This window comes from Malania oleifera, chromosome 4 (assembly GCF_029873635.1).
Source record: "Malania oleifera isolate guangnan ecotype guangnan chromosome 4, ASM2987363v1, whole genome shotgun sequence".
Taxonomy (NCBI): Eukaryota; Viridiplantae; Streptophyta; class Magnoliopsida; order Santalales; family Ximeniaceae; genus Malania; species Malania oleifera.
Window position 1 is genome coordinate 110,311,362 of NC_080420.1, and position 23,970 is coordinate 110,335,331.

A 23,970-nucleotide genomic window follows, 5' to 3' on the forward strand; every position below is an offset into this window, starting at 1 on the left:
TTAGTTTGGTCGGCCAACCAGCTAAGTCCAGTCTTCGGACCGCAAAACCCAGTCATGGGGGTAAACATGACTCACGGCAAACATGTCTAAGGGTGGTTTTTACAATATATGTTTATACATATTTAATTACGTGTATAAAGTTACTGATGATTTGAAGGAAAAGTATAAGTTTACATGAAAATAATCATTTTAGTACTTAAATGACGATCTAAAGAAAACGTATAAGAAAAAATATATGTATATTTATCATTAAATATTTATACAGTTTTAAAGTTAAAAGTTCAATTTAACAGTTATAGTATATGATTATAAAATTTTACTGTTATAGTTGATGGTAAAAATTTTATGTAGAAATTTTTTAATTTATATTTATTCTAAAAGAAATTTTGAAGTTATAATGTTAAATATTGTTTTACGAAATTTTTAAAAAGCTCATTTTTGCCACACACTAATAATAATCTTATTTACTTACTGAGCGTCGTCTCACTCCAATCATATTTTTATTTCAGATAACTCTGAAGAGCATGTTGGAAATCAGACTTAGTAAGCATGCGGGTGGGGATAGAAAAATAAAAATTGTTTAGAAATATTAGTATGATGCCAAATATTTATGCTTATGTAATTTTTCTTCTTTTGAAATAAATGATTGTAATATGGATAATTAGTGCTCTGGTTTAATAATAATTGAGTTTATTTTACTTCTGCTGTAAATTAGTAGTAAAAAGTTAATATCCCAAGCCCCTCGGGGTCGAGGTGTTACATTATGCTGACACAGATGTCGTGATTCATGTTGGCACAGATGCCATATTCACGTATGATATTACAAAATTCATGAAATATTATCATGTCAGATATTATTGTGAAATACGAAACAATTATGTTCAGTTTATGAACATATTATATGTTATCAGAACCCGGATGGTATGGTATAGTTCAGTTTTCAAGAGTACGGTACCGTAGTTATATGTTCAACATTATGATAGTGCAATTACACAACCAGAGTGTGGGAAGTGGCAATCGATGTGACTTTAGTGTAGAGTTGTGATGTCCCCCTGGCAATCTGGGATTAGGTGGGGCAGGCCCATCGTACTTATAGATTCATGTTTTGATCTAGCGTGGTTGGCTTGCCATTACTAAGTCCCGCCTTCGGGTCGCACAACCCAATCATATGGGGGTAAGACATGACATCAGTTAGCTATCCATCTTGGGTGTTATTTCAATATAGTACAGTTATATAAGATGTTTTCTATCTATAGTATGCAATATGTTATATTATGAATTGACAAATCATGTTTTACTCAGTTTAGTACAGTCATACTTTTTCAGTTATGTTTTATGTATTATTTATATGTACAACACGAAAATACTCATGTTGCCACACACTGATACTAATTTATTTCCCTTACTGAGAGGTGTCTCACCCCATCATTAAAACATTTCAGGAAATCTGGGTAGAGGAGTAGATAGAGCTCCGAGACAGTAGAGTTGGACTGTGCTACCCTGTCAGAAGGGTGAGCTGATGTGTTAGGGTCAGATTTATTTTGGGAATTGGCCCTAGGATACTTTCAATCTTTTGGTGGATGATTGTATATATATAATTAGCGAATTTAATAGAACTCTCGTATTGTGATTTATTGAATGGTTGTATGTAAATTACGTTTCCTGCTACTTAGGTGTTAAAGTTGTTTGGCAGGTATGTCCTTGGTACCTACGGGTCTGGGTGGACCATGTTTATATGAGTATAATAGGGAAACAGGGTAATTAAGAATGATGTTATGTTTTTATGTGAAAAAAAAAAATAATATGGTAAAATAGGCAGGTCCTTACAAAATGGCTTAGGAATTTGCTATTAGAAATTTCAATTTGGCCAAAGCATATGCTACCTATATCTTTGCATTGTGATAGTGAGACAACTTTGTCACGGACATACAGTAATATATATAATGGTAAATCCAGACATATTGGCCTAAGACATAGTTTTGTGAGGCCGTTAATTACTAATGGTGAGACTTAAATCCATAACCCATAGTCACTAATGACGGAAACTTGACTCAACACTTGAAAATTTTAAGCTCTTGAGTTCTATGAGCAAAGTACATCATATGTAGTGACTGGAAGCACTAAAATGTCTATGTGTAATATAATTCATCCCAAGAAAAATAGTGTTTTGTATCTGTAATGTCGAAAAGGTGAAGGTTGAGCTTAAGCTCTTAATTGGATTATAACAGGTTCTGTAAGGTACTTTAATTACAAGGGTACCTTTGATAAACCTACTCATATGAGTATCAAAAATGGTGCCGCTTCCTATGAGAAATGAATTTATCCCTAGGGCACTTATCAAATTGTGATATAGATGCAAGGTCAATCCACGCGTCGATTTTTGGTAACACCCAATATCTGATAATTTGTGTATGATATGTATCCGGTTAATTAAAAGAGGATTGTTAGTTCAAAGTTCATCAAAAATAATTATCTTTTGGGATTTTATCAAAAACACTAAAAATTAACTATGTCTTTCTACCAATTCCTTTTCCCTAAATATTTTTAAAATAATATCAAACTATTTTTCATTGGTTCTTTTTTAAAGATTATTTTAAAAGTTATGAGGGGCCAAACTAAGCCTAAATGGACTATCTTTTAGATTTTGTTGCAACAAAGATTAAGAAAAGTGCATTTTAAGTTTTTATTTTTTTTAGATTAAAAGTGATGTAATTATTGCGGAACAAATTATTTTGAAAATTTTATGATGCTGAAGTTAAAGAAAACGCATTGTACTTTGACTTTTTAATGAAAAAATGGAGGATTCAAAAAGTTTACTTTTTTTTTTTTTTTTTGAAAGGTCAAAAACAAAGTGGAAAACTAAAATATTAAGGATTTGAATTCAATACCGAAAAAAACACAAGAATCGATTATTGGCAAGGATATACAAGTATAATTAATGAGGCGATTATACACTCCTAGTAATAAAAATAATACCTTTGCACAAATTCATCAAATATGTTCGTGGTCATGATTTGACACCTCAAATTATTTAAATTCAACAGATTATGTGGTGATAAAAATTCTTGTTAATCCAAATATAATGAAAGTTAAAAATATCAATTAAAAGTACGCAAAAGTAGTATTTAGGAGAATGCATTTTGGATCTTGGAATTTGAGTTGATGTAAATTCATAAGAAATTTAATGCAATTTTATATTACATTTTTGTTTGAATGAACATAAACCTAAATCAAAAGTTTGACCTACATGATTCCAAAAGCAAGAAAGGTCTTTTGGTCATGGGTTGGCATTTGGAACGTAGTCTACTTATCTTCTTTTTAAATGAGAAAATAAAAATAAACAATATTAGCAAAAAATTGAAAATCACACATTTTTAGAAAAAACCCAATTAAAAAATTATGAAATTAGAATTTTAAAATCTAATTTAAAAAAAAAAAAAAAGGCAAAAATGGCATGTACAAGAAATTCTACACTTTAAAACTATCTTCTACCACCAATTTATTTAAACCATTTTTAGTTTCAAATAATTTATACACTATCCAAATAAAAACTACCAAAAGCACATGCATAAGCTCATATATATATATATATTCTCATCAATCAAAACAATTCAAAATATCTTACCAATAGTAAACAAACACACATATATTGACTGATATTAATAAACCCAACTATATTTTTTTTAAGAAATAGAAATAAATAAAATATTAAAAAAAAAACTAAAGTGTCTTTTGAAACTTAAAAAATATCAAGAAAATTTTAAAAATTTAAATGAATCCATTTTTTCATATTTGGTTATCAAAGGAAGTGAACAAAAATAAAAGTAAAGCATACATAGTAAATTAATGAATAAAATTTGATTGGCACATTATTATCATTTTTTTTAAAAAAAATTGAAACATATTAGAAAAATATATTTTATTTTTAATAATATTTAATATCGTGAAAAAATATATTAAAAAATAAATTTATTCCTTATTTTCCTTGCATCAAATCAAGTACATAATCTATATAGATCCTTAAAAAACAGATAAGCTACCTATCCGTGGATGGTGAGAGTTCTCTGTGAGCCAGCGGGGATTGTGGATGGTAATGAAGATGTGTCTTGGGGGTCGGGTTAGCCGAACGTCCAACTGATGCACGGAAGCCATGTCCGCATTCCGAACTTTACCTGATCAGTGAGACCTAGGGGGGGACGCTGATCCATAAGTTTGGTACTGCACTAGGGGGTCCAAAGAGCTTGTTGGTGGCTGAAGTTCTTCTATTATAAAATAAAATAAAATAAAATAAAAAAACTCATTACTATTACATAATGTGGAGATGTGTTTGAAATTGATGGTCGAGAAACTAAATAAATTAATGCACAATATTTTTTCATGTTTAAATTTCCTATACGTCTTATGCTTTTTATTCAATTTTTATTGTCATTGTCAAGATTAAACTATAAATATGGAAGGAAACACGAATTAAAAAGATAAGCAAAGTATAAAAATGAAATTGATGTGATTAAAAGTATAGGCACTACATTAAAAATGCTAACGCTACTTCTTGACTTAGAGTTTTTAAATTTTTAGACTAAATTGAGGTGAATTAAAATTTACACAATTTTACAATAAAATTCAAATAAAGAGATCAATATAAACATGCATATGATAATATTTTTATAATCTCTATACACAGTAGAGTTGATGTCATGGGTTAGGTGTGATGCCCCGAACCCGCCAAGTGGGACTCAGGTGTCACGTGTTCCAATCACCTGTATCTGATACCATAATTAACATGCACGCAACAGAACATAAATAAATAATCTCAAATAAATACCAGAGTTCTATATAACAACTCAAAAACAAACACTACACATCCAGATATCTGTATCTACAATCAGTATTTAAAACATAACCAAGTACAAATATATCTGTATATATACCAGTATCTCACAATACCTAAAAAAGAAACTACCAAATACAATCTCAGTTTAGGCCTTCAAACCCGATCTCCAGAAGAACCTGAAAAATTGTTAATCCACTAGAGTGAGACACTTATCAGTAAGGGTGGAATAAATTATAACAGTGTGTGACAAATGAGTTTTAAAGTTTATATATCAAATTAAACTGTTTCTCATATAATATCAATACCAACTGAGAAAACATATCATTAATAACATCACTGACATCTGATATCATACACACATCCAATATGCACAAGTACATAATTTTTATGCAGGCGAAAGTCCCCAAGGATAGGGAAGATTACCCGTCCATACAAGTAACTTCCCTCTGCTTTGGTATTAAAACTACCTACCAGAGCACTCACCTTACTCAGTAAGCCCTCAGGTGGAGAATTACCTCGCCGTCAGTATATACACCTTTATTATTTTAAAGGTGAAAGTTTCCAAGGATTGGGATGTCTACCCGCCCATACAAGTAGCATCCCATTGCACTGATACCAAGAAACTATCTAGTAGAGCACTCACCTTTCTCAGCAAGCCCCCAGTGGTATGTTTACCTCGCCGCATGCACACTCATGCATTCACAATATGCTATACCATTACTATTATGTTTTAATTAAATTCACATGCACAACACATCCACACAAGAATCACACAACTTATACTTCGTCTTCCAATATCCTCAGTATGTGGCCCACATAGAGCGACTGAGTACATATCAGTACGTGGCCTACACAGGCACCTACGTACTTCTTATCTACACGTGGCCCACATAGGCACCACTACCCACACGGGGTACATAACATGGTCCACACAAGTGTCATTATCCACACAGGATATAACGTGGCCCACACGGACACCACTACCCACACAGGGTACATAACATGGCCCACACATGCGCCATTATTCACTAGTATCCAATCCCTATGACCTACCCGTCATACATCAGTAGAACAAGCTCTTCGACCTGCCAATGTCCTACTCCATATAAATGACAATATGACAAGCTCCTTGACCTGCTAACGTCATATCATGATTTACATATAGGCAATATAACAACCTTCTCATGTCAACGTTATATTGAGATGCATACGAATAACCAAACCAGTTAGTTCACACAGATGCATCAATACATTACCACACAGGTATCCAATATATCAATACATTCCCACACAAGAGTCAAACATAAAAATTCATTCATCATGTCATAATCATTCTAAATAACACCTTATGCAAGCTCAAATACCACAGAAATTCATATTCAATTTATTAGAAAGAAATTGTTCTTATGCCACACGATTTTAATATCATAAGCAATTATCTCAAATATAACCTTAAACCAAAATCATCATTTTTCCAGTAATCAGGCTATTCTGAAAAATCATATAAATAAATAATAAATTTCATATGCTCGTAAATAATTGGTTCACCTTAATAAAATACTGATATAATTTTATTCCCCCTTACCTGATTCCCTGAACCACGCCTATAGGGCTCCCAAAATTATACTCGCGACGCTCACCCGAACCCTAATTCAATCAAATCAACTTCAATAAAATATTATGTTAACATTTCCTAATTTACATTAATTAAATAACAATTAATTTCTAAATAACTCATTATCCTAATTTTGGGGCTATTTTTACAACGACCCTATAAGAAATCTGTTCTGCTAGACTTGTAGAAAATTATCCCTATATTCTCTTCGTGGTGTCTAATCACCCATTTGACTTAAAATTTTAAAAAAATTGAGATAAGAATGAGAATTTGCCTTACCCCAAGAGATATGCCCACGATACTCTTACGACAAATCCATTTCAGTAGATATGTCGATGACAGATAATGAAATCTAGTGATATTTTTGAATTTTCAATTGGACGAGAATCCGCCGCGAAATTGTAGAGAGAGAAGGAGTGGAGAGCGTGAGCTGAGAGAATTCTTTTTTTTTTATCTTTTCCTTCCTTTGTTCTGCTGCGTGAATAGTTTTTTTTTTCTCTTTCCACTTCCTGTTTTCTCTAGGAAGCTTAGCCTTTAAGTTTCCCTTTTTTATTTTATTTTATTTTTTCTTTCTTTCCTTTATCTCTTACTTTACTTTATATAATTTTATTTTATATATAAAAGTGTATATATAATTTATCCTTATATGTAATTAAGTATATATATACCCAAAATCCTCAAATTTCCTAATTTAATTAATTTTCTTAATATTAATTAATTAATTAATTAATTAATTAATAATTTTTTTAATTATTATTTTATTTTTTTGGCTCCTTACATTTGGACCAGCGTCAAACTATAAATGTCACACAATAAGCGACCAGACTTTGTCGATAAGCTTGGCTCATGACTCATCACACATAGTCATCATTTACATTTTAATCACGAGCTTAAAAGCCAAATGAAAAAAAAAAAATGATCTCGCATTCGGCTTCATTCAGTCTGCTACCCAAGATGTAAGCCACCCATGTTCACAGAGCAACATTTTTATAGCAAAAAGGAATAAAATAGAATAGAAAAGATAAGGCTAGAATAAAATGAAGTATGATTTTAACATGAGAAATAAAACATTTGGCAGCAGATACTGTGTACATATGATCAAAACTCTATTATGGGGGTAAGTGGAACATTGTAGTCAGCACTGTTAATTAATGGTAAGCATGGAAGCCGAGGACACACCATACATGCGCGCAGCCATCTACGATCCTGATTTTTGCGTATTTTTCACTCTAATTAAATTGGAAGTCTCATCAGCTTCCATGAGCTTTATGCTTTCCAAGCCCATTTAGCTAGCCAGTGCAGAACAGCACACAGATTACCCCCCTGTTCATTTCTCTTAAGCCAATCTCACTCTCTAATCTCACTCTCTCTTTCGTATCCGAGTAAAGCAGTGAATTCGTTCACATCCATTGAATATATAAATCAGTCTTGTTAAGGAATTGGGTAGTACTGGAAATTAATGAAAGCTGAAGATAGAGCAATGGAAGCAGCTGAGGAGTATTTGGATCTCACTGACATCCTGTTTTCCTGGTCTTCCGATGACATCTGCAATGAAGATCTATACGCTAACCGGGTCTGCTAGCTAGTTCTCTATCATGCATATATTTCCTCTTTGTACCGCCATTAAGCGTTCAGGAATTTATACACGTCAATATTAAACCAGCGTGTTTACTATTTTACATTCGATATGTATATATACTGTTTCACTTATGTTTTTATTTGTAATATCTGGCCCCTGTAGTAGCTGGTGTACCCCCATTTCTTTTATTTGATCAATTTCTTTCTCAATTTCCTATCACTACTTCTAATTCCCATTATTTTCTTTCACCCGTCTTAGCTTGGTTTCTAGCAAAAAAATAAAAAATGATAAAACTGTCTATGTGTGTGTGTGTGTGTGTGTGTGTGTGTTGTTAGTGGATTGGAAAATAAGATTCAGTTCCAGCTGACTAATCAAATGTATTATGTTATGTTTAGTTTGATGAATGTGGAATGGACGAGGGATGATATTATTAAATTTTATCATGAAAATATCTATTAATTTTATGTCTTTTCATTAAAAGACAATATTTTCTTTAGAAACTATCATGTCCTTAATAAAATTTCTATCTATGTTCATGATTGCCTTACTTACAATTAAGCACTTGTAAATTATCTTTCAACTATATAATTTCAGCCATTTACTTCATTTAATTTGTTATCTATTTTTATGTGCCAAAGAAGAGGAGTGGTGAACCACATATACACGTGCTGCGGTACTAGACAAATCACAAAGGGGACTTGGACAGGCATAAAAGTCCCTTATAAGAATCCTTTAAGCCAAGCAGGACTCGTTCTCTGATCGAATCATTCCCCAACCGCTATTAGGCCACCTGCTTTGACGGTGTGTCGACTATTTAACTCAATGCTACTAGGAAAAGATACCTAATATGTAACTAACACAACCTAGAATTATGCACAAACACACTGCTTATCGAATGGAAGAATGAATTAAAAAGAGAAGAAATAAGAAAACACAATACTGCCCTCATATGACAGAATATGGACACTAACCCTAGCTCGTGCCATTCTATTGGGGTACCCCACTCCCCATATGCACCACTGAGCCGGTTCTAGGAATTTAAAGTTTCATGTGGAGGGCCAAGAAGCCCTTATGTGAAACATTCCCCTTCATAGACTTCAGGGAAGCCACCCTCTAGCTATGAATATAAATCCTAACTTAATAATTTGCACATTAGAGAATAGTCGTCTTAAGTAGCTTTTCAAACCTATGACTCCCCTGGTCATCAGCAACGCATAATGTACATGGAGCAAGTTCAAACAACATAAGTATTACTCCCTAGTTAAATTTGTTTAGTATTCTAGAATTATAAGCCTACAAAAGGCCCTCTTGCATTAGTGCTTCCCCCCCCCCCACTACAACTAGGAATGAATATAGAAATAAGAGAACTTTTATTTTGTCTAAGAAGGACATGTTAATGTATCATTAGATCATAGGGAATTCAAGAAATTTTTTTGGTTTAATTAGAATTTTTGGAAAAAAAAATATGAACCTGTTCCAATCAGGATTAGCAAAATTTGTGATTGGAACATGTTTATTTACAATGTTTCTGACAAGTAGACAAATCAAGGCCAGAGGAATCTAATTACAAAAATATATGTATTCATTGTGAAAAGGTTTCAATGATTTATGGTACAGGGTTCTAATTTAAAGTTGGGCCTTTATGTTATAAAAGCTTGAATAAATTTTGACAGTTGAACTCAATTTTAATCCAATCTGAAGTTTATATACTGTCACTTGATGCTTCTCCATCTATTCAAATATGTAGAAGCATCTGTATAACTTCATATGTCATTGCAACCACATGGACCCTTGGGCTGTATGCATATCTGTGCTTTTCATATTATTGTTTTACCAGTTATGTATCTTCTGCTATATAAAATAATATCTTGATATTTGCAAACTGCAAGGGTTACTAAGGATTTCGTAAATGCGATTTTCATTGCTTTCTCAGTTGCAAAAGATTCCTGAATCATTTCAAACGGTGGATGATTACTTTAGTTCATATATCTATCCTTTACTGGAAGATACAAGAGCTGAACTGTATTCTGCTATGGAGCATATATCTGAATTGCCTTTTGCAGAAGTTATGTTTACCGATAACTCCAAGCAATGTGGAGAATTACAGTATGCTGTGAAGGCCAATTACTGGGAGAACATATTTGGCGATCATCAAAAGGGGCCTTACAGAGTGCTGCCTGGAGATATTTTTATTGTTACAAATGATAATCTAGAAACAATTTTTGACCTACAAGTGGTGGGAAGGTCATTGACTCTTGCAACTGTCACCAGACTTGTGGAGAACACTTACGAAGATGACAGTATATCTACTTCATTTGAAGTCAAAGCATCAAAAAAATTTGAAGTGGAAAATAAGATGAAGAAGTTTTCTATGATTTTCTTGATGAATATAACAACTAACAAGAGAATATGGAAGGCATTAAAGAAGCATAAAAATCTGCAGATTGTCAAGGAAGTTCTGCAATTTGATTCTGTGGTAAGATGCCTTGTGCAGTATTGAGTTTTTGGTCCATGTGGACATCGCAAGCAGCTTGTCTCAATATTGATTGTAGTATATTCTAGGCAGAAAGTAATGATACTTATCATATGTTCAAGAAATGAGTTGTTTATTGATTTGTTAATATCTTATTTTCCTTCTCATTTTCATTGATAGCAAACAGAAAAAGTGTATTTGTTCATATGTTCTTGTCCATTTCTTCATATTTTTACAAGTTCTATATAGATAAGAATGTAAAAGTGATGTGTCATGGAAAAGCTTAGTGAATATCTTATGTGATGTTAGGAATCAATTTGCCCATAGATGTTGAGTAGGCAACATATTTGTTAGGTTTCAAAAGATCTCTCTCTCTTCCTGTCTCTTTTTCTTCCTGATTTTAAATGGTTTTCAATGTGAAAAATATGAAGTGTCATGTGCTTTTTGTTATGTTAAATTCAATTGGTTGGTAATTTGATGGTGTTTGACAGGTTGAGAAAGACTGTGATCTCTGTCGTAAATGGAATAATGAATCCTGGGCTGATAAATTTAATACAACTTTGTCCTCTATGCTTAATGAATCCCAAGCTAAGGCAGTTTTGGCTTCTCTTAGGAAGTTGCAATGCAACCACAAATCATCTGTGGAACTCATCTGGGGACCTCCAGCTACGGGGAAAACTAAAGCCGCTAGCATGTTGCTCTTTACGCTTTTAAGAGTGAACTGCAGGACCCTTGCTTGTGCACCAACAAATGTTGCGGTTACTGGACTGGCCTCTCGTGTGCTAAAACTGGTAAAAGAACATTATAAAATGGACTCTGGAAAGGATGCCTCATTTTGCTCATTAGGAGATATTGTTGTATTTGGGAGTAAGGAACGTATGCAAGTTGATTCAGACAGTGAAGAGATCTATTTGGACAACCGCACCAAAAGTCTGATAGAATGCCTTGGACCACAGACAGGTTGGAATCATTGTTTCACTTCCATGATAGCTTTACTTGAAGATGGTGCTTCGCACTACCAAACTTTCATAGAAGATAAAAAATGCTGCATTGTGGATGAACATGACAAGATGAATACATCATTTCTTGCCTTTGCTAGGGAGCAATTCAATTCCATTGCACCAAGACTTAGAAAATGCATCATCGCTTTCTATACTCATATGCCCAGAAGTTTCATTTTGGAGCACAACTACCAATCATTAGTTTCTCTGGTGGACTTGATTGATTCAATGGAACCTTTATTTTCTTGGGGCAATGTGGTTTCTGAAAAAGAATTGGAGAAGTTGTTTTCCCATGAAGTAGTTCTTGAGGATTCTTTTGTGCGTCCGGAGGAAATGTCATCCCTGCTCTATGTCAGAAGAGAATTTCTTCGCCTTCTTAAACATCTCCACCAGTCTCTTCATGATCTTGACCTTCCTCAGAACAGAGAGTCAATAATGAAATTCTGTTTTGAAAGGGCTTCCCTAATTTTTTGCACTGCTTCTAGTTCAGATATGTTGTGCAAGGTTGGGATGGAACCGCTGAATTTGTTGGTTATAGATGAGGCTACACAGTTGAAAGAGTGTGAATCATTGATTCCCCTACAACTACCTGACATAAGGAATGCTATTCTCATTGGTGATGATTGTCAATTACCAGCAATAGTTCACAGCAAGGTTAAGTATTACTCACTTGGTTATCTTATTATTATTGTTGTCCTTATTGTTGAAGAACTGGTAATTCGAAGACATAGTCACAATGATAGGTCTCTCCCTCTACTTATAATACATGTCAAGCTCAACTAACTCACACTTACTAGCACTGGAGTAACAGACAGCAGCAACACTAAATAATCTACAGTAACTAGTAACACTCACCTGCAAGCTGGAGCATAGATATCAAATGCTCCTAGCTTGTTACAAAAAGATTTAAACTGAGCACATTTCAAGGCTTTAATTAATAAATTAACAAGTTAAAATTCAGATTTAACATGATCCATGGTAATAAGCTAATGTACAAGTCTCTCTTGAACAAATTGACAATCAATTACAAATTTACAATGTGTTTCATCTACTCGTGGGAGACTGGGTTGGAGGCAATATAAATAGCTCCATAGGCCGAGAATGTGGAAAACTGGTTTCTAGCACATTCCTTGCCATATTACTCACAAACACAGCAATGAAACACAGCAGTAACAGTAAATAACTGAAGTAACTATTTGCAATTATTATTTTGGCTAGGTTGGTTGTCTTGATATTTAATAGACAGGTTCCTCTACAGATTCCTTCGTTTCTTTTGTTTTATTTGAACCGACTATTATCACTTTTTTTTCACTTGATACCGTTCTTCTACAGGCTGCTGATATGGCTGGCTTTGGAAGAAGTTTATTTGGAAGGCTGAGTTCATTGGGACATTCAAAACTCCTTCTCAATACACAATACAGAATGCATCCATTAATAAGCTCCTTTCCAAATTCAAAATTTTATCTTGGCCAGTTACTTGATGCACCTAACGTTAAAAGAAAATGTTATGCAAAATGCTTTCTTCCTGGACCAATGTTTGGACACTATTCTTTCATAAATATTTTAAATGGGCAAGAGGAAGAGGATCAGCATGGCTACAAAAATACGGTTGAGTTAGCTGTTGTGATGACAATATTGCAGAAACTGTATAGAGGTATTACACCTGTTCACCTCTAGTTAGAAAATCTTAATTTAGTTATTTTTATTCAAAGTCTTTTTGGTTCACTCTATGTTCTGTTCTTAAAAAAGAATTTTTGAAAATTGAAATTTACGAAGCTAGAACTATTCAGCAGTAGAATCTATAACTTTTGAACTTTGAAGTCGCACTATGGGAAGGCAATAGAGGACCTCTTTCTTCATTACCTAATTGGTTTTTCCTTCAAGGCCAAACTGTATTAGCATGAATAGGAATGGACTGAGTTTTATGGGAATATTAGGCTACTGTTTCTTGCTGGAACCCATTTGGAGTCGAACTATGTCAAGGGAGAAGTCAGACATTCAATCTGACATTTCATTCATATTTTCATATCCTTCTCAACCTTGAACAGCCATCATTAAAACTATCCGGCTAATTTGTCTAGGGAATGGTCTTCTATAAAATCCAACAATTTTCTTTTCTCAATAGATGCTTCTCAAAAAATTTCATTTTATTCAGATCAATAAAAAAAGGAAATAATTGAAAGAAAAATACTATTATAACACATTAAAAAGAAAAACTTGACGCCACTGGTTTATACCAATTAGGCAACCACTTTGTTTGGTACCTTGAAAAACTATCCAGCTATAAAATTTTGTCACCCCATCAGATGTTGGATTTTATAATGATATTTTTCAATGACACATTATTGATATCCCAAGCAGCATGGAAAGTATCAAGGCATGAGCTCAGCATTGGTGTGGTATCTCTTCACACTGCTCAAGTTGTGGCAATTAAAGAGAAACTTGGCTCCAAGTATGAGAACAATGGTAGCTTTACAGTGAAGGTCAAATCAATTGATGATTTCCACATTGGAGAAGAGGACATAATAATAGTGTCAACTGTAAGAGCTAATAATAAGAAAAAGGCTAGTTTCATCTCCAGTCCTGTGAAAATCAACTTTGCTTTGACGAGGGCTCGGTATGGATCGAACTGATCTCCACTAATAAATTCTTTATTTTGTATTTGAAGATTGAGAGTAAAACTAAAACTATTGTACTTTTACGCCATCGCAGGCATTGTCTTTGGATTTTAGGAAGTGAAGATACCCTAGCAAGTAGTCAACCTATCTGGGACGAATTAATTTGTGACACAAAGAGTCGTCAATGTTTTTTTAATGCCGATGAAGATCATGATTTGGAAAAAGCTATAATAAGTGTTAAGAACGAACTTGATGAACTCAATGATTTGCTCAATAAGGATAGCATTCTGTTCAGAAATGCAAGATGGAAGGTATGCAGACTTCAATAGTTAAAACCTCAAATGCTTGTCATCCTGTTAGTATTATTCATTATACTGTTTGCATTTTTTAATCCCTTAGGTTATGCACTTTAATCTTTAAATCTTACATATTTTACTTCATTTTTTTGTCTGTGCACCCGCAGGTTCTTTTCAGTGATAAATTCAAGAAATCTTTGGATAAACTAAAGACAAGTGAGACAAAAAAGATGGTAATTAACTTATTACTGCGTCTTTCTAATGGCTGGCGGCCAAAGAGGAATTTAGGTGTTCATGAAAGCTCTAAAAATATGCTGAAAAAATTGAAGGTTAAAGGTCTCTACATTGTTTTCTCTATTGATTTGGAGGAATCAATGTACACCCAAATATTGAAAGTTTGGGATATATTGCCTTTGGAGGAAATCCACGAGTTAGCTGAACGTCTTGACAAAATATTTGGAATGTATACTGATGATTATCTTTGTCGTTGCAAGACACCATGTCTTGAAGGGTATGTTCTCTACCACTAAATGTTGATCTTAATTGCAGTCATAGACAAAAATCCTGGATAATGCCCGTGGTGGAGACAGACCAAACATAGGAATATCTTCTTTACAAGTTAACTACATATTAATTTTAATTTTCCTTTCTTTTTTGAGTATAGGAAGTTGGAAGTTCCAATGTGTTGGAGGACCAATCCTTACATTGTTAAGTATAAGAATCCTTACGAACAAACACATGTTGAGGACTCAAAAGTGAGGGAGAGTTGTCTGTTGATGAAATTTTACTCGCTGTCATCTGGTGTGGTCAGCCACTTGCTTTCTGACCACCATGGCAATGAGTTGGACCTTCCATTTGAATTGACGAACCAAGAAATGGAAATCATCCATTTCAGTCAAAGCTCCTTCATACTTGGAAGGTCAGGCTCTGGAAAAACAACTGTTTTGACAATGAAGCTACTTCAAAAAGAGCAACTCCACCATATTGCCAGGGAAGGATTTGATAAAGTTGATAGCATTTCTTCCATGGATGCTACCAAGAGAACCGAGGATTCCAGTTATGTTGAAGATGATAAAGGAGCGATCTTGCGCCAGATGTTTGTTACAGTTAGCCCAAAATTGTGTTATGCTGTCAAACATAATTTGTCTCGTTTGAAAAGGTGGGACGATAGTAAATAAAAAAATGTTGCAATTATTTTGCATTTGTTAATGTCATGATTTGTTCATCTTTAAACTATTTGCACTTTTTTTCCCAGTTCTTTTTGCTGAAAAGTAGCATTTCAATGATTCCCTTGTTCATGTGTCCTACAATAGTACAATAACGAAAGTCCCTTTAAGCGTGTCTTAAACATCACAGGATCAAAGCATCAAACAATTTTACTGCATATATTGTATGCCAATTGCCCTTCAATATCTGCTCTTGTAATTGGTTTGTCAATTAAACCTTGAGAGCATTTATTTAAGATGGAGTGTCAGTGCAAAGAGTTAGTAACACTTGCAATTTCGGGGGAGAAAAAGAAGCTGTAATGTCTAACTTACATTTCCTTTTTCTTTTTTTTCTAAAAACTTTTTATACAAAGTCGTTTGGCATCTTGAAAATGTAATTCTTCAAGGTTCTTCTAGGTTTTCTAGTTTGTATACAAACATGTTCAAACAGGTTCCATGCAGTGTAATTCTTCAAGGTTTTCTATTGCTTGCTTGGCTTGAAAATTTAACATGCAAAATGTCTTATCACTATGCACTTATTTTAGTTACACAAGGACCTTTTTCCTTCCTGACAATGTCTTTTCAAATATTCAGCTTTTGTTGCGGGGGTGATTTTTCTTCAAGTACGTCGATGGACTTGCATGGTATTGATGATATGGAAGAATTCATCAGTATTCCAGATTCTTTTACTGATATCTCATCCAATTCATACCCTCTTGTAATAACATTTAAAAAGTTCTTAATGATGCTTGATGGAACAGTTGGTAACTCATATTTTGAGAGATTTGCTGAAGCAAGAAACCATTTTCGTGGTAAAACTGGAAGTTCAAGATCAGTTGCATTACAAAATTTTATCAGAACAAAGGAGGTGAATTATGAAAGATTTAGTTCGTCTTACTGGCCTCATTTTAATACCCAGCTCACCAAGACACTTGACTCATCCAGAGTTTTCACTGAAATAATTTCTCATATAAAAGGTGGCATGCAAGTCGGGATGGCCTATGATGGTAGACTCTGTCTAGAGGATTATGTTTCACTATCTCAGAAGAGGGTTTCCACATTAAGCAGAGAGAAAAGAGAGATGGTTTGTGATATTTTTCTAGAATATGAAAAGAGAAAAATTAGGAACGGTGAATTTGACTTGGCTGATATCGTAAATGATCTTCATCGTCGACTAATGGATAAGGGATATGAGGGTGATGAAATGGACTTTGTGTATGTTGATGAGGTGCAGGACCTCACCATAAGACAAATTGCTCTTTTCAAATATATCTGCAGAAATGTTGATGAGGGCTTTGTGTTTTCAGGTGACACAGCACAAACCATTGCAAAGGGGATAGACTTCAGATTTGAAGATATACGCCATCTGTTCTTCAAGGAGTTTGTATCAAGATTCAGAAGTGAGAAAACCAATGAGAGGTCAAAGAAGGGACAACTCTCTGATATTTTTTGTTTGAGCCAGAATTTCCGCACCCATGCTGGAGTGCTCAAGTTAGCACAAAGCATAATTGACCTTCTTTACTATTTTTTCCCTTTATCAATTGATGTTTTGAACCCTGAGACAAGTCGTGTAGATGGGGAACCTCCAGTGCTGGTTGAGGCAAATGAAGATGCAATCATAAAAATTTTTGGAAGCAATGGTTCTAGTGGGAATATTGTGTGTTTTGGAGCAGAGCAGGTCATATTAGTACGGGATGATCGTGCTAAGGATGATATTTTGAAGTGTGTTGGAAGCCAAGCTCTTGTTCTAACAATAATGGAGTGCAAGGGCCTGGAGTTTCAGGTGAATTTTCAATATTTATATGGTTGTAAGTCAAATAGCTTGCCTCTATAACTATATTTGTTTTGATCAATTTTTCAAATGATAAACCCATCTTCTTTAATTTTTTATTTTTCATTTTTCTTATTTCTTTGTTAACTTTAAACCCACTCTTTTTTTTTTTTTGTAGGATGTACTGTTGTACAACTTTTTTAGCTCATCACCTGCTGAAAAACAATGGAGATCAATCCATCAGTTCATGAAGGTTCATAAGATGCTTGACTCCATTTCTGTTGGGCCCTCTCCAAATTCTGATGTAGACAATGTTTTGTGCTCTGAACTAAAGCAGTTATATGTGGCCATGACTCGAACAAGGCAAAGGTTGTGGATCTGTGAGAATAGAGAGGGGCTAACCAACCCTGTGTTTGACTATTGGAAAATATTATCTCTTGTTAAAGTCAGTCAATTAGATGATTCACTTGTGCTCGGAATGCAAGGTGCTAGCAGCCCATATGAGTGGAGATCTCGGGGTATAAAGGTTCGGTCCATTTTTTCAATTTGATGTTGCTATTTTTTTCTCCTTCTTCCATTCATTTTTTTCTGACACCACAATTTATGATACTCATTTTGAAAATTTTCCTTTTATTCTCTTGTAAATATTATAACAATTGTCATCACTACTACTGGGACAGTTTTTCAGGCATTTTATAGTGAGTCACAGCAATCCTTATTTGTTTATATCTAGCAGCTATTCTATGAAAATAACTATGAGATGGCAATCATGTGCTTCGAAAGAGCTGGGGATGTGTACATGGAAAAATGGGCTAAGGCTAAATTTCATCAAACAACTGCTGAGTGCATGTGGCATTCAAATCCAGAAAATGCAAGCAAAATCCTTAGGCAGGCTGCTGAGTTATTTGATGCCATTGGCAAAGGAGGGATAGCAGCAGAGTGTTTCTATAAGTTGAAGGAGTACGACAAAGCGGGTATTTGTTCTTTTTCTTATACTGTCATTTTCATCCTAAAATATTAGACCATGAGGACTGGAATCTGTGATCTTTTGAAGTATTTTTAAAGTTTTTTAATATTACTTTAAAATTTTGCTTTTCTTCAAACTTTAAATAGACTTGAAACTTTTGTTTAGGTCTTGTCTGAAGCCTGCAGTTTCAGTGTTCAACAATTAATATTTTTGTGAATTAGTGTTAGACCAAAGTTTTATCAATAATCTAAAAGTTACCCTAACTACAGTCCAAATCCATACTTAAATCCAAGGTTCAAATTTCATACTCCCAAGTGCAAGGTAAGAGAAATGGGCTTGTATTTAAAGATTATTTCCGTCACCATACATAATGCAGATTGTTCACATGCTATCTAGTACTTAATCATGACATGGTCATTTTCATATGAGTTTATGACTCAATATATGTCAAGTCATCTGGTTGCACTATCCAACATAAAAAAAAAAAAAAAACAAATTCTTAGGCCTTCACCTACTAGATTTTTTTATTTTTATTTTTGTTCTTTTCTTTTGAGTCCATATGGTTTTACTGTCGCAGGTAGAATATATATGGAAAAATGTGGTGAATCTATGCTTGACAGAGCTGCAGAATGTTTTTGCAAGGCTGGACATCATATGCTTGCCGCTGAACTTTACGCAAGAGGCAACTTCTTCTCTGAATGCTTAGCTGTGTGCACCAATGCAGGACTCTTTAACATGGGTTTGCAGTTCATCCATACTTGGAGACAAAAGGCAGCTACCGGTGCTGGTTTGTTAAAAAAAATTGAAAAAAATATCCAAATTGAACAAGATTTTCTGGAGAGAGGTGCATTTCATTATCATGAGATTGGAAATAATGATGCAATGATGAAATTTGTTAAAGATTTTCATTCTATGGGCTTGATCCGTCGATTCTTGAAGAATTTAAAATATCTTGATGAGCTTTTGTTGCTTGAAGAAAAGTTCGGTAACTTTCTTGAGGCTGCCAACATTGCTAAGATTAAAGGAGATGATATGCTTCAGGCTAATCTGCTAGAAAAGGCTGGAAGTTTTAAAGAAGCATCTCTGGTCATTCTTTGGCACGTGTTCTCCAACTCTCCTTGCATGCCCAAAAGGAATTCTTTGCCTCTGCAGCCGTCTAAGAAACACAAACTTTTGGAAAAGGCAAAGACAATTGCTAAGATGCACTGTACTCAATTATACGAGTTTGTTTGTAAGGAAGCGAAAATTTTATCATATCCAGAGACCAACGAAGAGACCCTTTTGCAATTCATTGAATATTGGGAAAAAAATGAACTTACAAGAGATTGCATGGTCAAAAAAATATATGAAATATATGATATTGAAGAAGATTTGTTGGAAGGATGTGCACTACATTATCATAAGCTCAAGGATAAAGAGGCAATGATGAAATATGTTAAATTATTTCACTCCTCAAATGCGAAACGGACCTTCTTGATGAATTTAAAATACCTTGATGAGCTTTTGTTGCTTGAAGAAGAGTTGGGTAACTTTCTTGAGGCTGCCAACATTGCCAAGATTAAAGGAGATGATATGCTTCAGGCTAATCTGCTAGAAAAGGCTGGAAGTTTTAAAGAAGCATCTCTGGTCATTCTTTGGCATGTGTTCTCCAACTCTCCTTGCATGCCCAAAAGGAATTCTTTGCCTTTGCAGCCATCTAAGAAACACCAACTTTTGAAAAAGGCAAAGACAATTGCTAAGATGCACTCTACTCAATTATACGAGTTTGTTTGTAAGGAAGCGAAAATTTTATTATATCCAGAGACCAACAAAGAAACCCTTTTGCAATTCATTGAATATTGGGAAAAAAATGAACTTACAAGACATTGCATGGTCAAAAAAAAAAATGAAATATATGATATTGCAGAAGATTTGTTGGAAGGATGCGCACTGCATTATCATAAGCTCAAGGATAAAGAGGCAATGATGAAATATGTTAAATTATTTCACTCCTCAATTGCAAAACGGACCTTCTTGATGAATTTTAAATACCTTGATGAGCTTTTGTTGCTTGAAGAAGAATCAGGGAACTTTGTGGAGGCTGCAAAAATTGCTAGGTTGAAAGGAGATCTTGTGCTCGAGGCTAATTTACTAGGAAAGGCTAAAAAATTTAAGGAGGCATCTATGATCATTCTCCTGTATGTGTTTTCCAATTCTGATATGAATTCTGGAAGCAGCAGTAGGCCTTTGAATCACTTTCCACAAAAAGAACTTCTTGCAGAAGCCAAATCCTTTGCGAAGAATGTGTCCGAGAGCTTCCATGAATTAGTTTGTACAGAGGCTGTCATTTTGTCAAATTTACAGGGATGCTTAATCGAGGTTAAACAATATTTGAGTGATTCAAGGATGCATAAAAGTCTAAGAGGGGAAATATTATTGGCCAGAAAGATTCTGGACATTCATTTTCATTCAAATGCCTCAACCTATTTTTGGGAAGACAATTTGGCAACTGATCTAACAGAGCATTCAGAAGTCTTACAGAATCAGATTTCTGTTCAATCATTGGTCTACTATTGGAACATTTGGAAGGAGAAGGTTTTGAACATGTTAGATCACCTTAAGCAACTAGAAACTGAAGATGGGGATTTCTGTTTAAATTTCTTAGGTGCGCGGAGGAAAGTAGATGATGAACATTTCCTTTTACTTTATTCGGATGCTCATTGGGTGACAAAAATAGATCAGCGATTTTCCAATAGGAATGGGAATCTGGTTACTATTGATACTCGCATGTTTGTATCTGCTGCTGAGAGTTATTTTTGTTCAGAAATAATTTCTGTTGGTATCAAGGTGTTGGAAATGCTAAAAACTCTCTATGATTTCTCAGTAGCGAGTTCCTTGTCATTCTTTTGCCAAAGCATGCCTCTTATTAACATCTTTGAGGTTACAAAATATCTCATGGAGTTCAAGTTCAAGGATCACAGGGATCATGAAGCCTTGGAACTGCAGAGTTGGCTAGACCTATCTATTGGTCAATTCTTTACCATTGTTTTTCCATTAGATTGGCGAAAATCAGTGTTCCATAATATGATTTGTTTGAGGGAAACAGAGCTTGCAAAGAGTTTACTTCGAGAATTTATTTTGAACAACATCAGCATGAAGAGAAAGTTGACAAATGGTGGAATAGGAAGGGTGGTGACAGCAATCATGGGGTCTAATAAGCTGGTAAATGAACTATATGAGAAAATTGTGAGAAGTTTACATGGGAATCCACCATGGAAGGCAGTCATTGAGGAAGTAAAGAGGAATGCATATTCAGTACCTCCTCAGATCAATTCTAGTGAAGCTTCAAATGACAAATGCCTGCCATGCATGCTTTATGATGCCTTATTGGATATTTATAATGCCAACTGGAGGGAAGAAAGTGATTATATATCACCTGGTTGTTTCTTGTATCTTATTGACCGCCTTCTGATTTTAGTATCCTACTCCCAGGGATACTTTTTCACTACAAAATCTTCTTTTGTTGAATGGCTCATACACCAAGATTGGAATGTCAAACAATGTTCCAGTTTAGTAGTTGATGTTCCTTCAAATTTGGAAGAAATTCTTGATTTTGTCGCCAACATGGTTTGGGACCTTCTTCATAATGAGTATGGCACCACTGAATGGATTAGAAAATCCAACATATGTTCTGATTCCTACTATCCACTGCTGGTACTGAGATTGATTGTTATAGTGTGCTTGCTTTGTTTAAAGTCGGAAAAATATTATGGCCTCCTTCATGATTTGTTCAGTTTGCAGAATATTATGTCACAATTACCCAAAGAATTTCTCAATGTCCTCAGACAAGAACATGAATCTGCAAATGTAGATGTAAAGTTGATTGCTGAAGCATTTGAAAAGATTGGGAATCCGCTTGTGATTGTCAATACAGAAAGAAGTTGCACAGAATTTGAATGTCCAGATGCCATTTTTGTTGACGCATCCAAGTGTGTTGTTTCCAAAGGATACTTCACAAAATGTTTGAAGCATTAAATTCATCGGAGGTGAATTTAAGTAGAGCATTGCATTGGTTTTAAGCTTCAGAGTTCTCTGTTTACAAGTTATAATTTAATGGGTACAAATTTAGAATTCTCGGACATTATTCTTTTTTTTTTTTCCTTATTGTTTCAGGTTGGGGTTGGGCAACATAGTCTTATTTTTTATGAATGGACCCGATACATTCCAAAGAATCTCAGCGAGGGTGAGGACAGTGCGCTTCAACGAATTTATTAATCTTTTTTCTACTCATGATGTGAGGTTAGTCTTGAACAACGCAGAGCTTGCATTAATGCCATGCAGTGTTTCCACTCTGATTCTCTGGTGTGTTCTATAATCTGTCAGATTCATAGCTTGTAATTTATCCTCCCTTATTTCAGTGGCTGTAGATGGATTTCTTTCCATAACCATTGTCCTAACTTGCATAGCTTGAGAGCAAGAACATGTTTGGCCCATTTGGAATGGCAAAACTTGACCTAAAAACTGTGATCTCCAAAAATAAATAAAAAAATAAAGTGTACATCCTCCCACCCCTTTCCCGAACAGAATGATTCTCTAGTGCAGCATTTATTAACAACCAAAGATAAATTCAAGTAGCATTTTAGTATGAATATGCATTTATAAAAATACAAAATAAGTAATAACAAACAGACACTATTGTCTTTAAATTTGGATTGATTCATAGTTGTGCATGTGTCCATTTCTCGCAGCATGCTTCATCTTTCTCTTTTACATTCTGAATTTTCGACACTGCAAATTCATATATCTAATCAATATTTATTTAACCTTCACCTTGATTAGAAATTCAAGAAGAATAATTCAAAATTTTGATAAAGTTTCGCAAGGTTGCAGCTGGAGGAATCGAGGGTGGAACCTTCTTGAATTAATCATTCTCTGAGAATGTACAATGTGAGGGATGAAATAAGTTCAGTGATAAACACAGTGAGGACAGGAGAGGCCAGAAGATTAGAAGAAGTAGCTATATAAAGCTTCAAAATTTTTAGATTAATCCCCTTTCCCATTTCTATGGTAAATGTTTATTGGATGATTGTAGCTTGTGTGGTGTATTTATGTTGATTAGGGGCTGATGAAAAAAACGATTGAACAGAAAATCAAGTGTTAAGTTCTGCACCAATGATGCTTGTTCTAAATTAGAAAATCTCTTTCAGCGGGTCATAGAACTAGTTTGAACCACTGCAATTTAAAAGTATAGGTACGATTACACCATGTTTTTATAGTTTCACGAAAAACAAGAACAAATGTTCTTGCGCTTGGAGTTTTAAGACAGAATATGTCTTCAAATTTGCACATTCAAATACAATACGTAAAATTCATGTTTCTATACTGATGTTTTATTTCATACAAATACAGATCCAAGTCTTAAAATATAAAGTCCAGTCTTCTCAAGTGATCAAAAACTGTCTACACTTCTATCTTGATCCCAACCAATTTCAATCTGTCACCTCAAAATTTCAAATCATTCCAAAAAAAAAATAGAGAATCAAGATGGACGAGTGGAAACCAAAATCCGAGAGGGATTTTTGCATCCCAGCAGGGGGGGAGAGAGAGAGAGAGAGAGAGTTACTGGCGCAAAGAC

At 34.3% G+C, this 23,970-nt stretch overlaps 1 protein-coding gene across 1 annotated transcript; it reads left to right on the forward strand.

The window, feature by feature from the left end:
• Positions 1-7,600: 7,600 nt before the first annotated feature.
• Positions 7,601-22,917, forward strand: LOC131152911 (uncharacterized). The gene is made up of 13 exons (XM_058104866.1): positions 7,601-8,019; positions 9,959-10,501; positions 10,990-12,153; positions 12,832-13,153; positions 13,861-14,116; positions 14,212-14,428; positions 14,581-14,924; positions 15,078-15,572; positions 16,213-17,401; positions 17,568-17,915; positions 18,126-18,363; positions 18,934-22,381; positions 22,509-22,917. The coding sequence occupies exons 1-12, from the start codon at positions 7,906-7,908 to the stop codon at positions 22,368-22,370; spliced, it is 8,667 nt and encodes a 2,888-aa protein (XP_057960849.1). The 5' UTR covers positions 7,601-7,905; the 3' UTR covers positions 22,371-22,381; positions 22,509-22,917.
• The last annotated feature ends 1,053 nt before the right edge of the window (positions 22,918-23,970 follow it).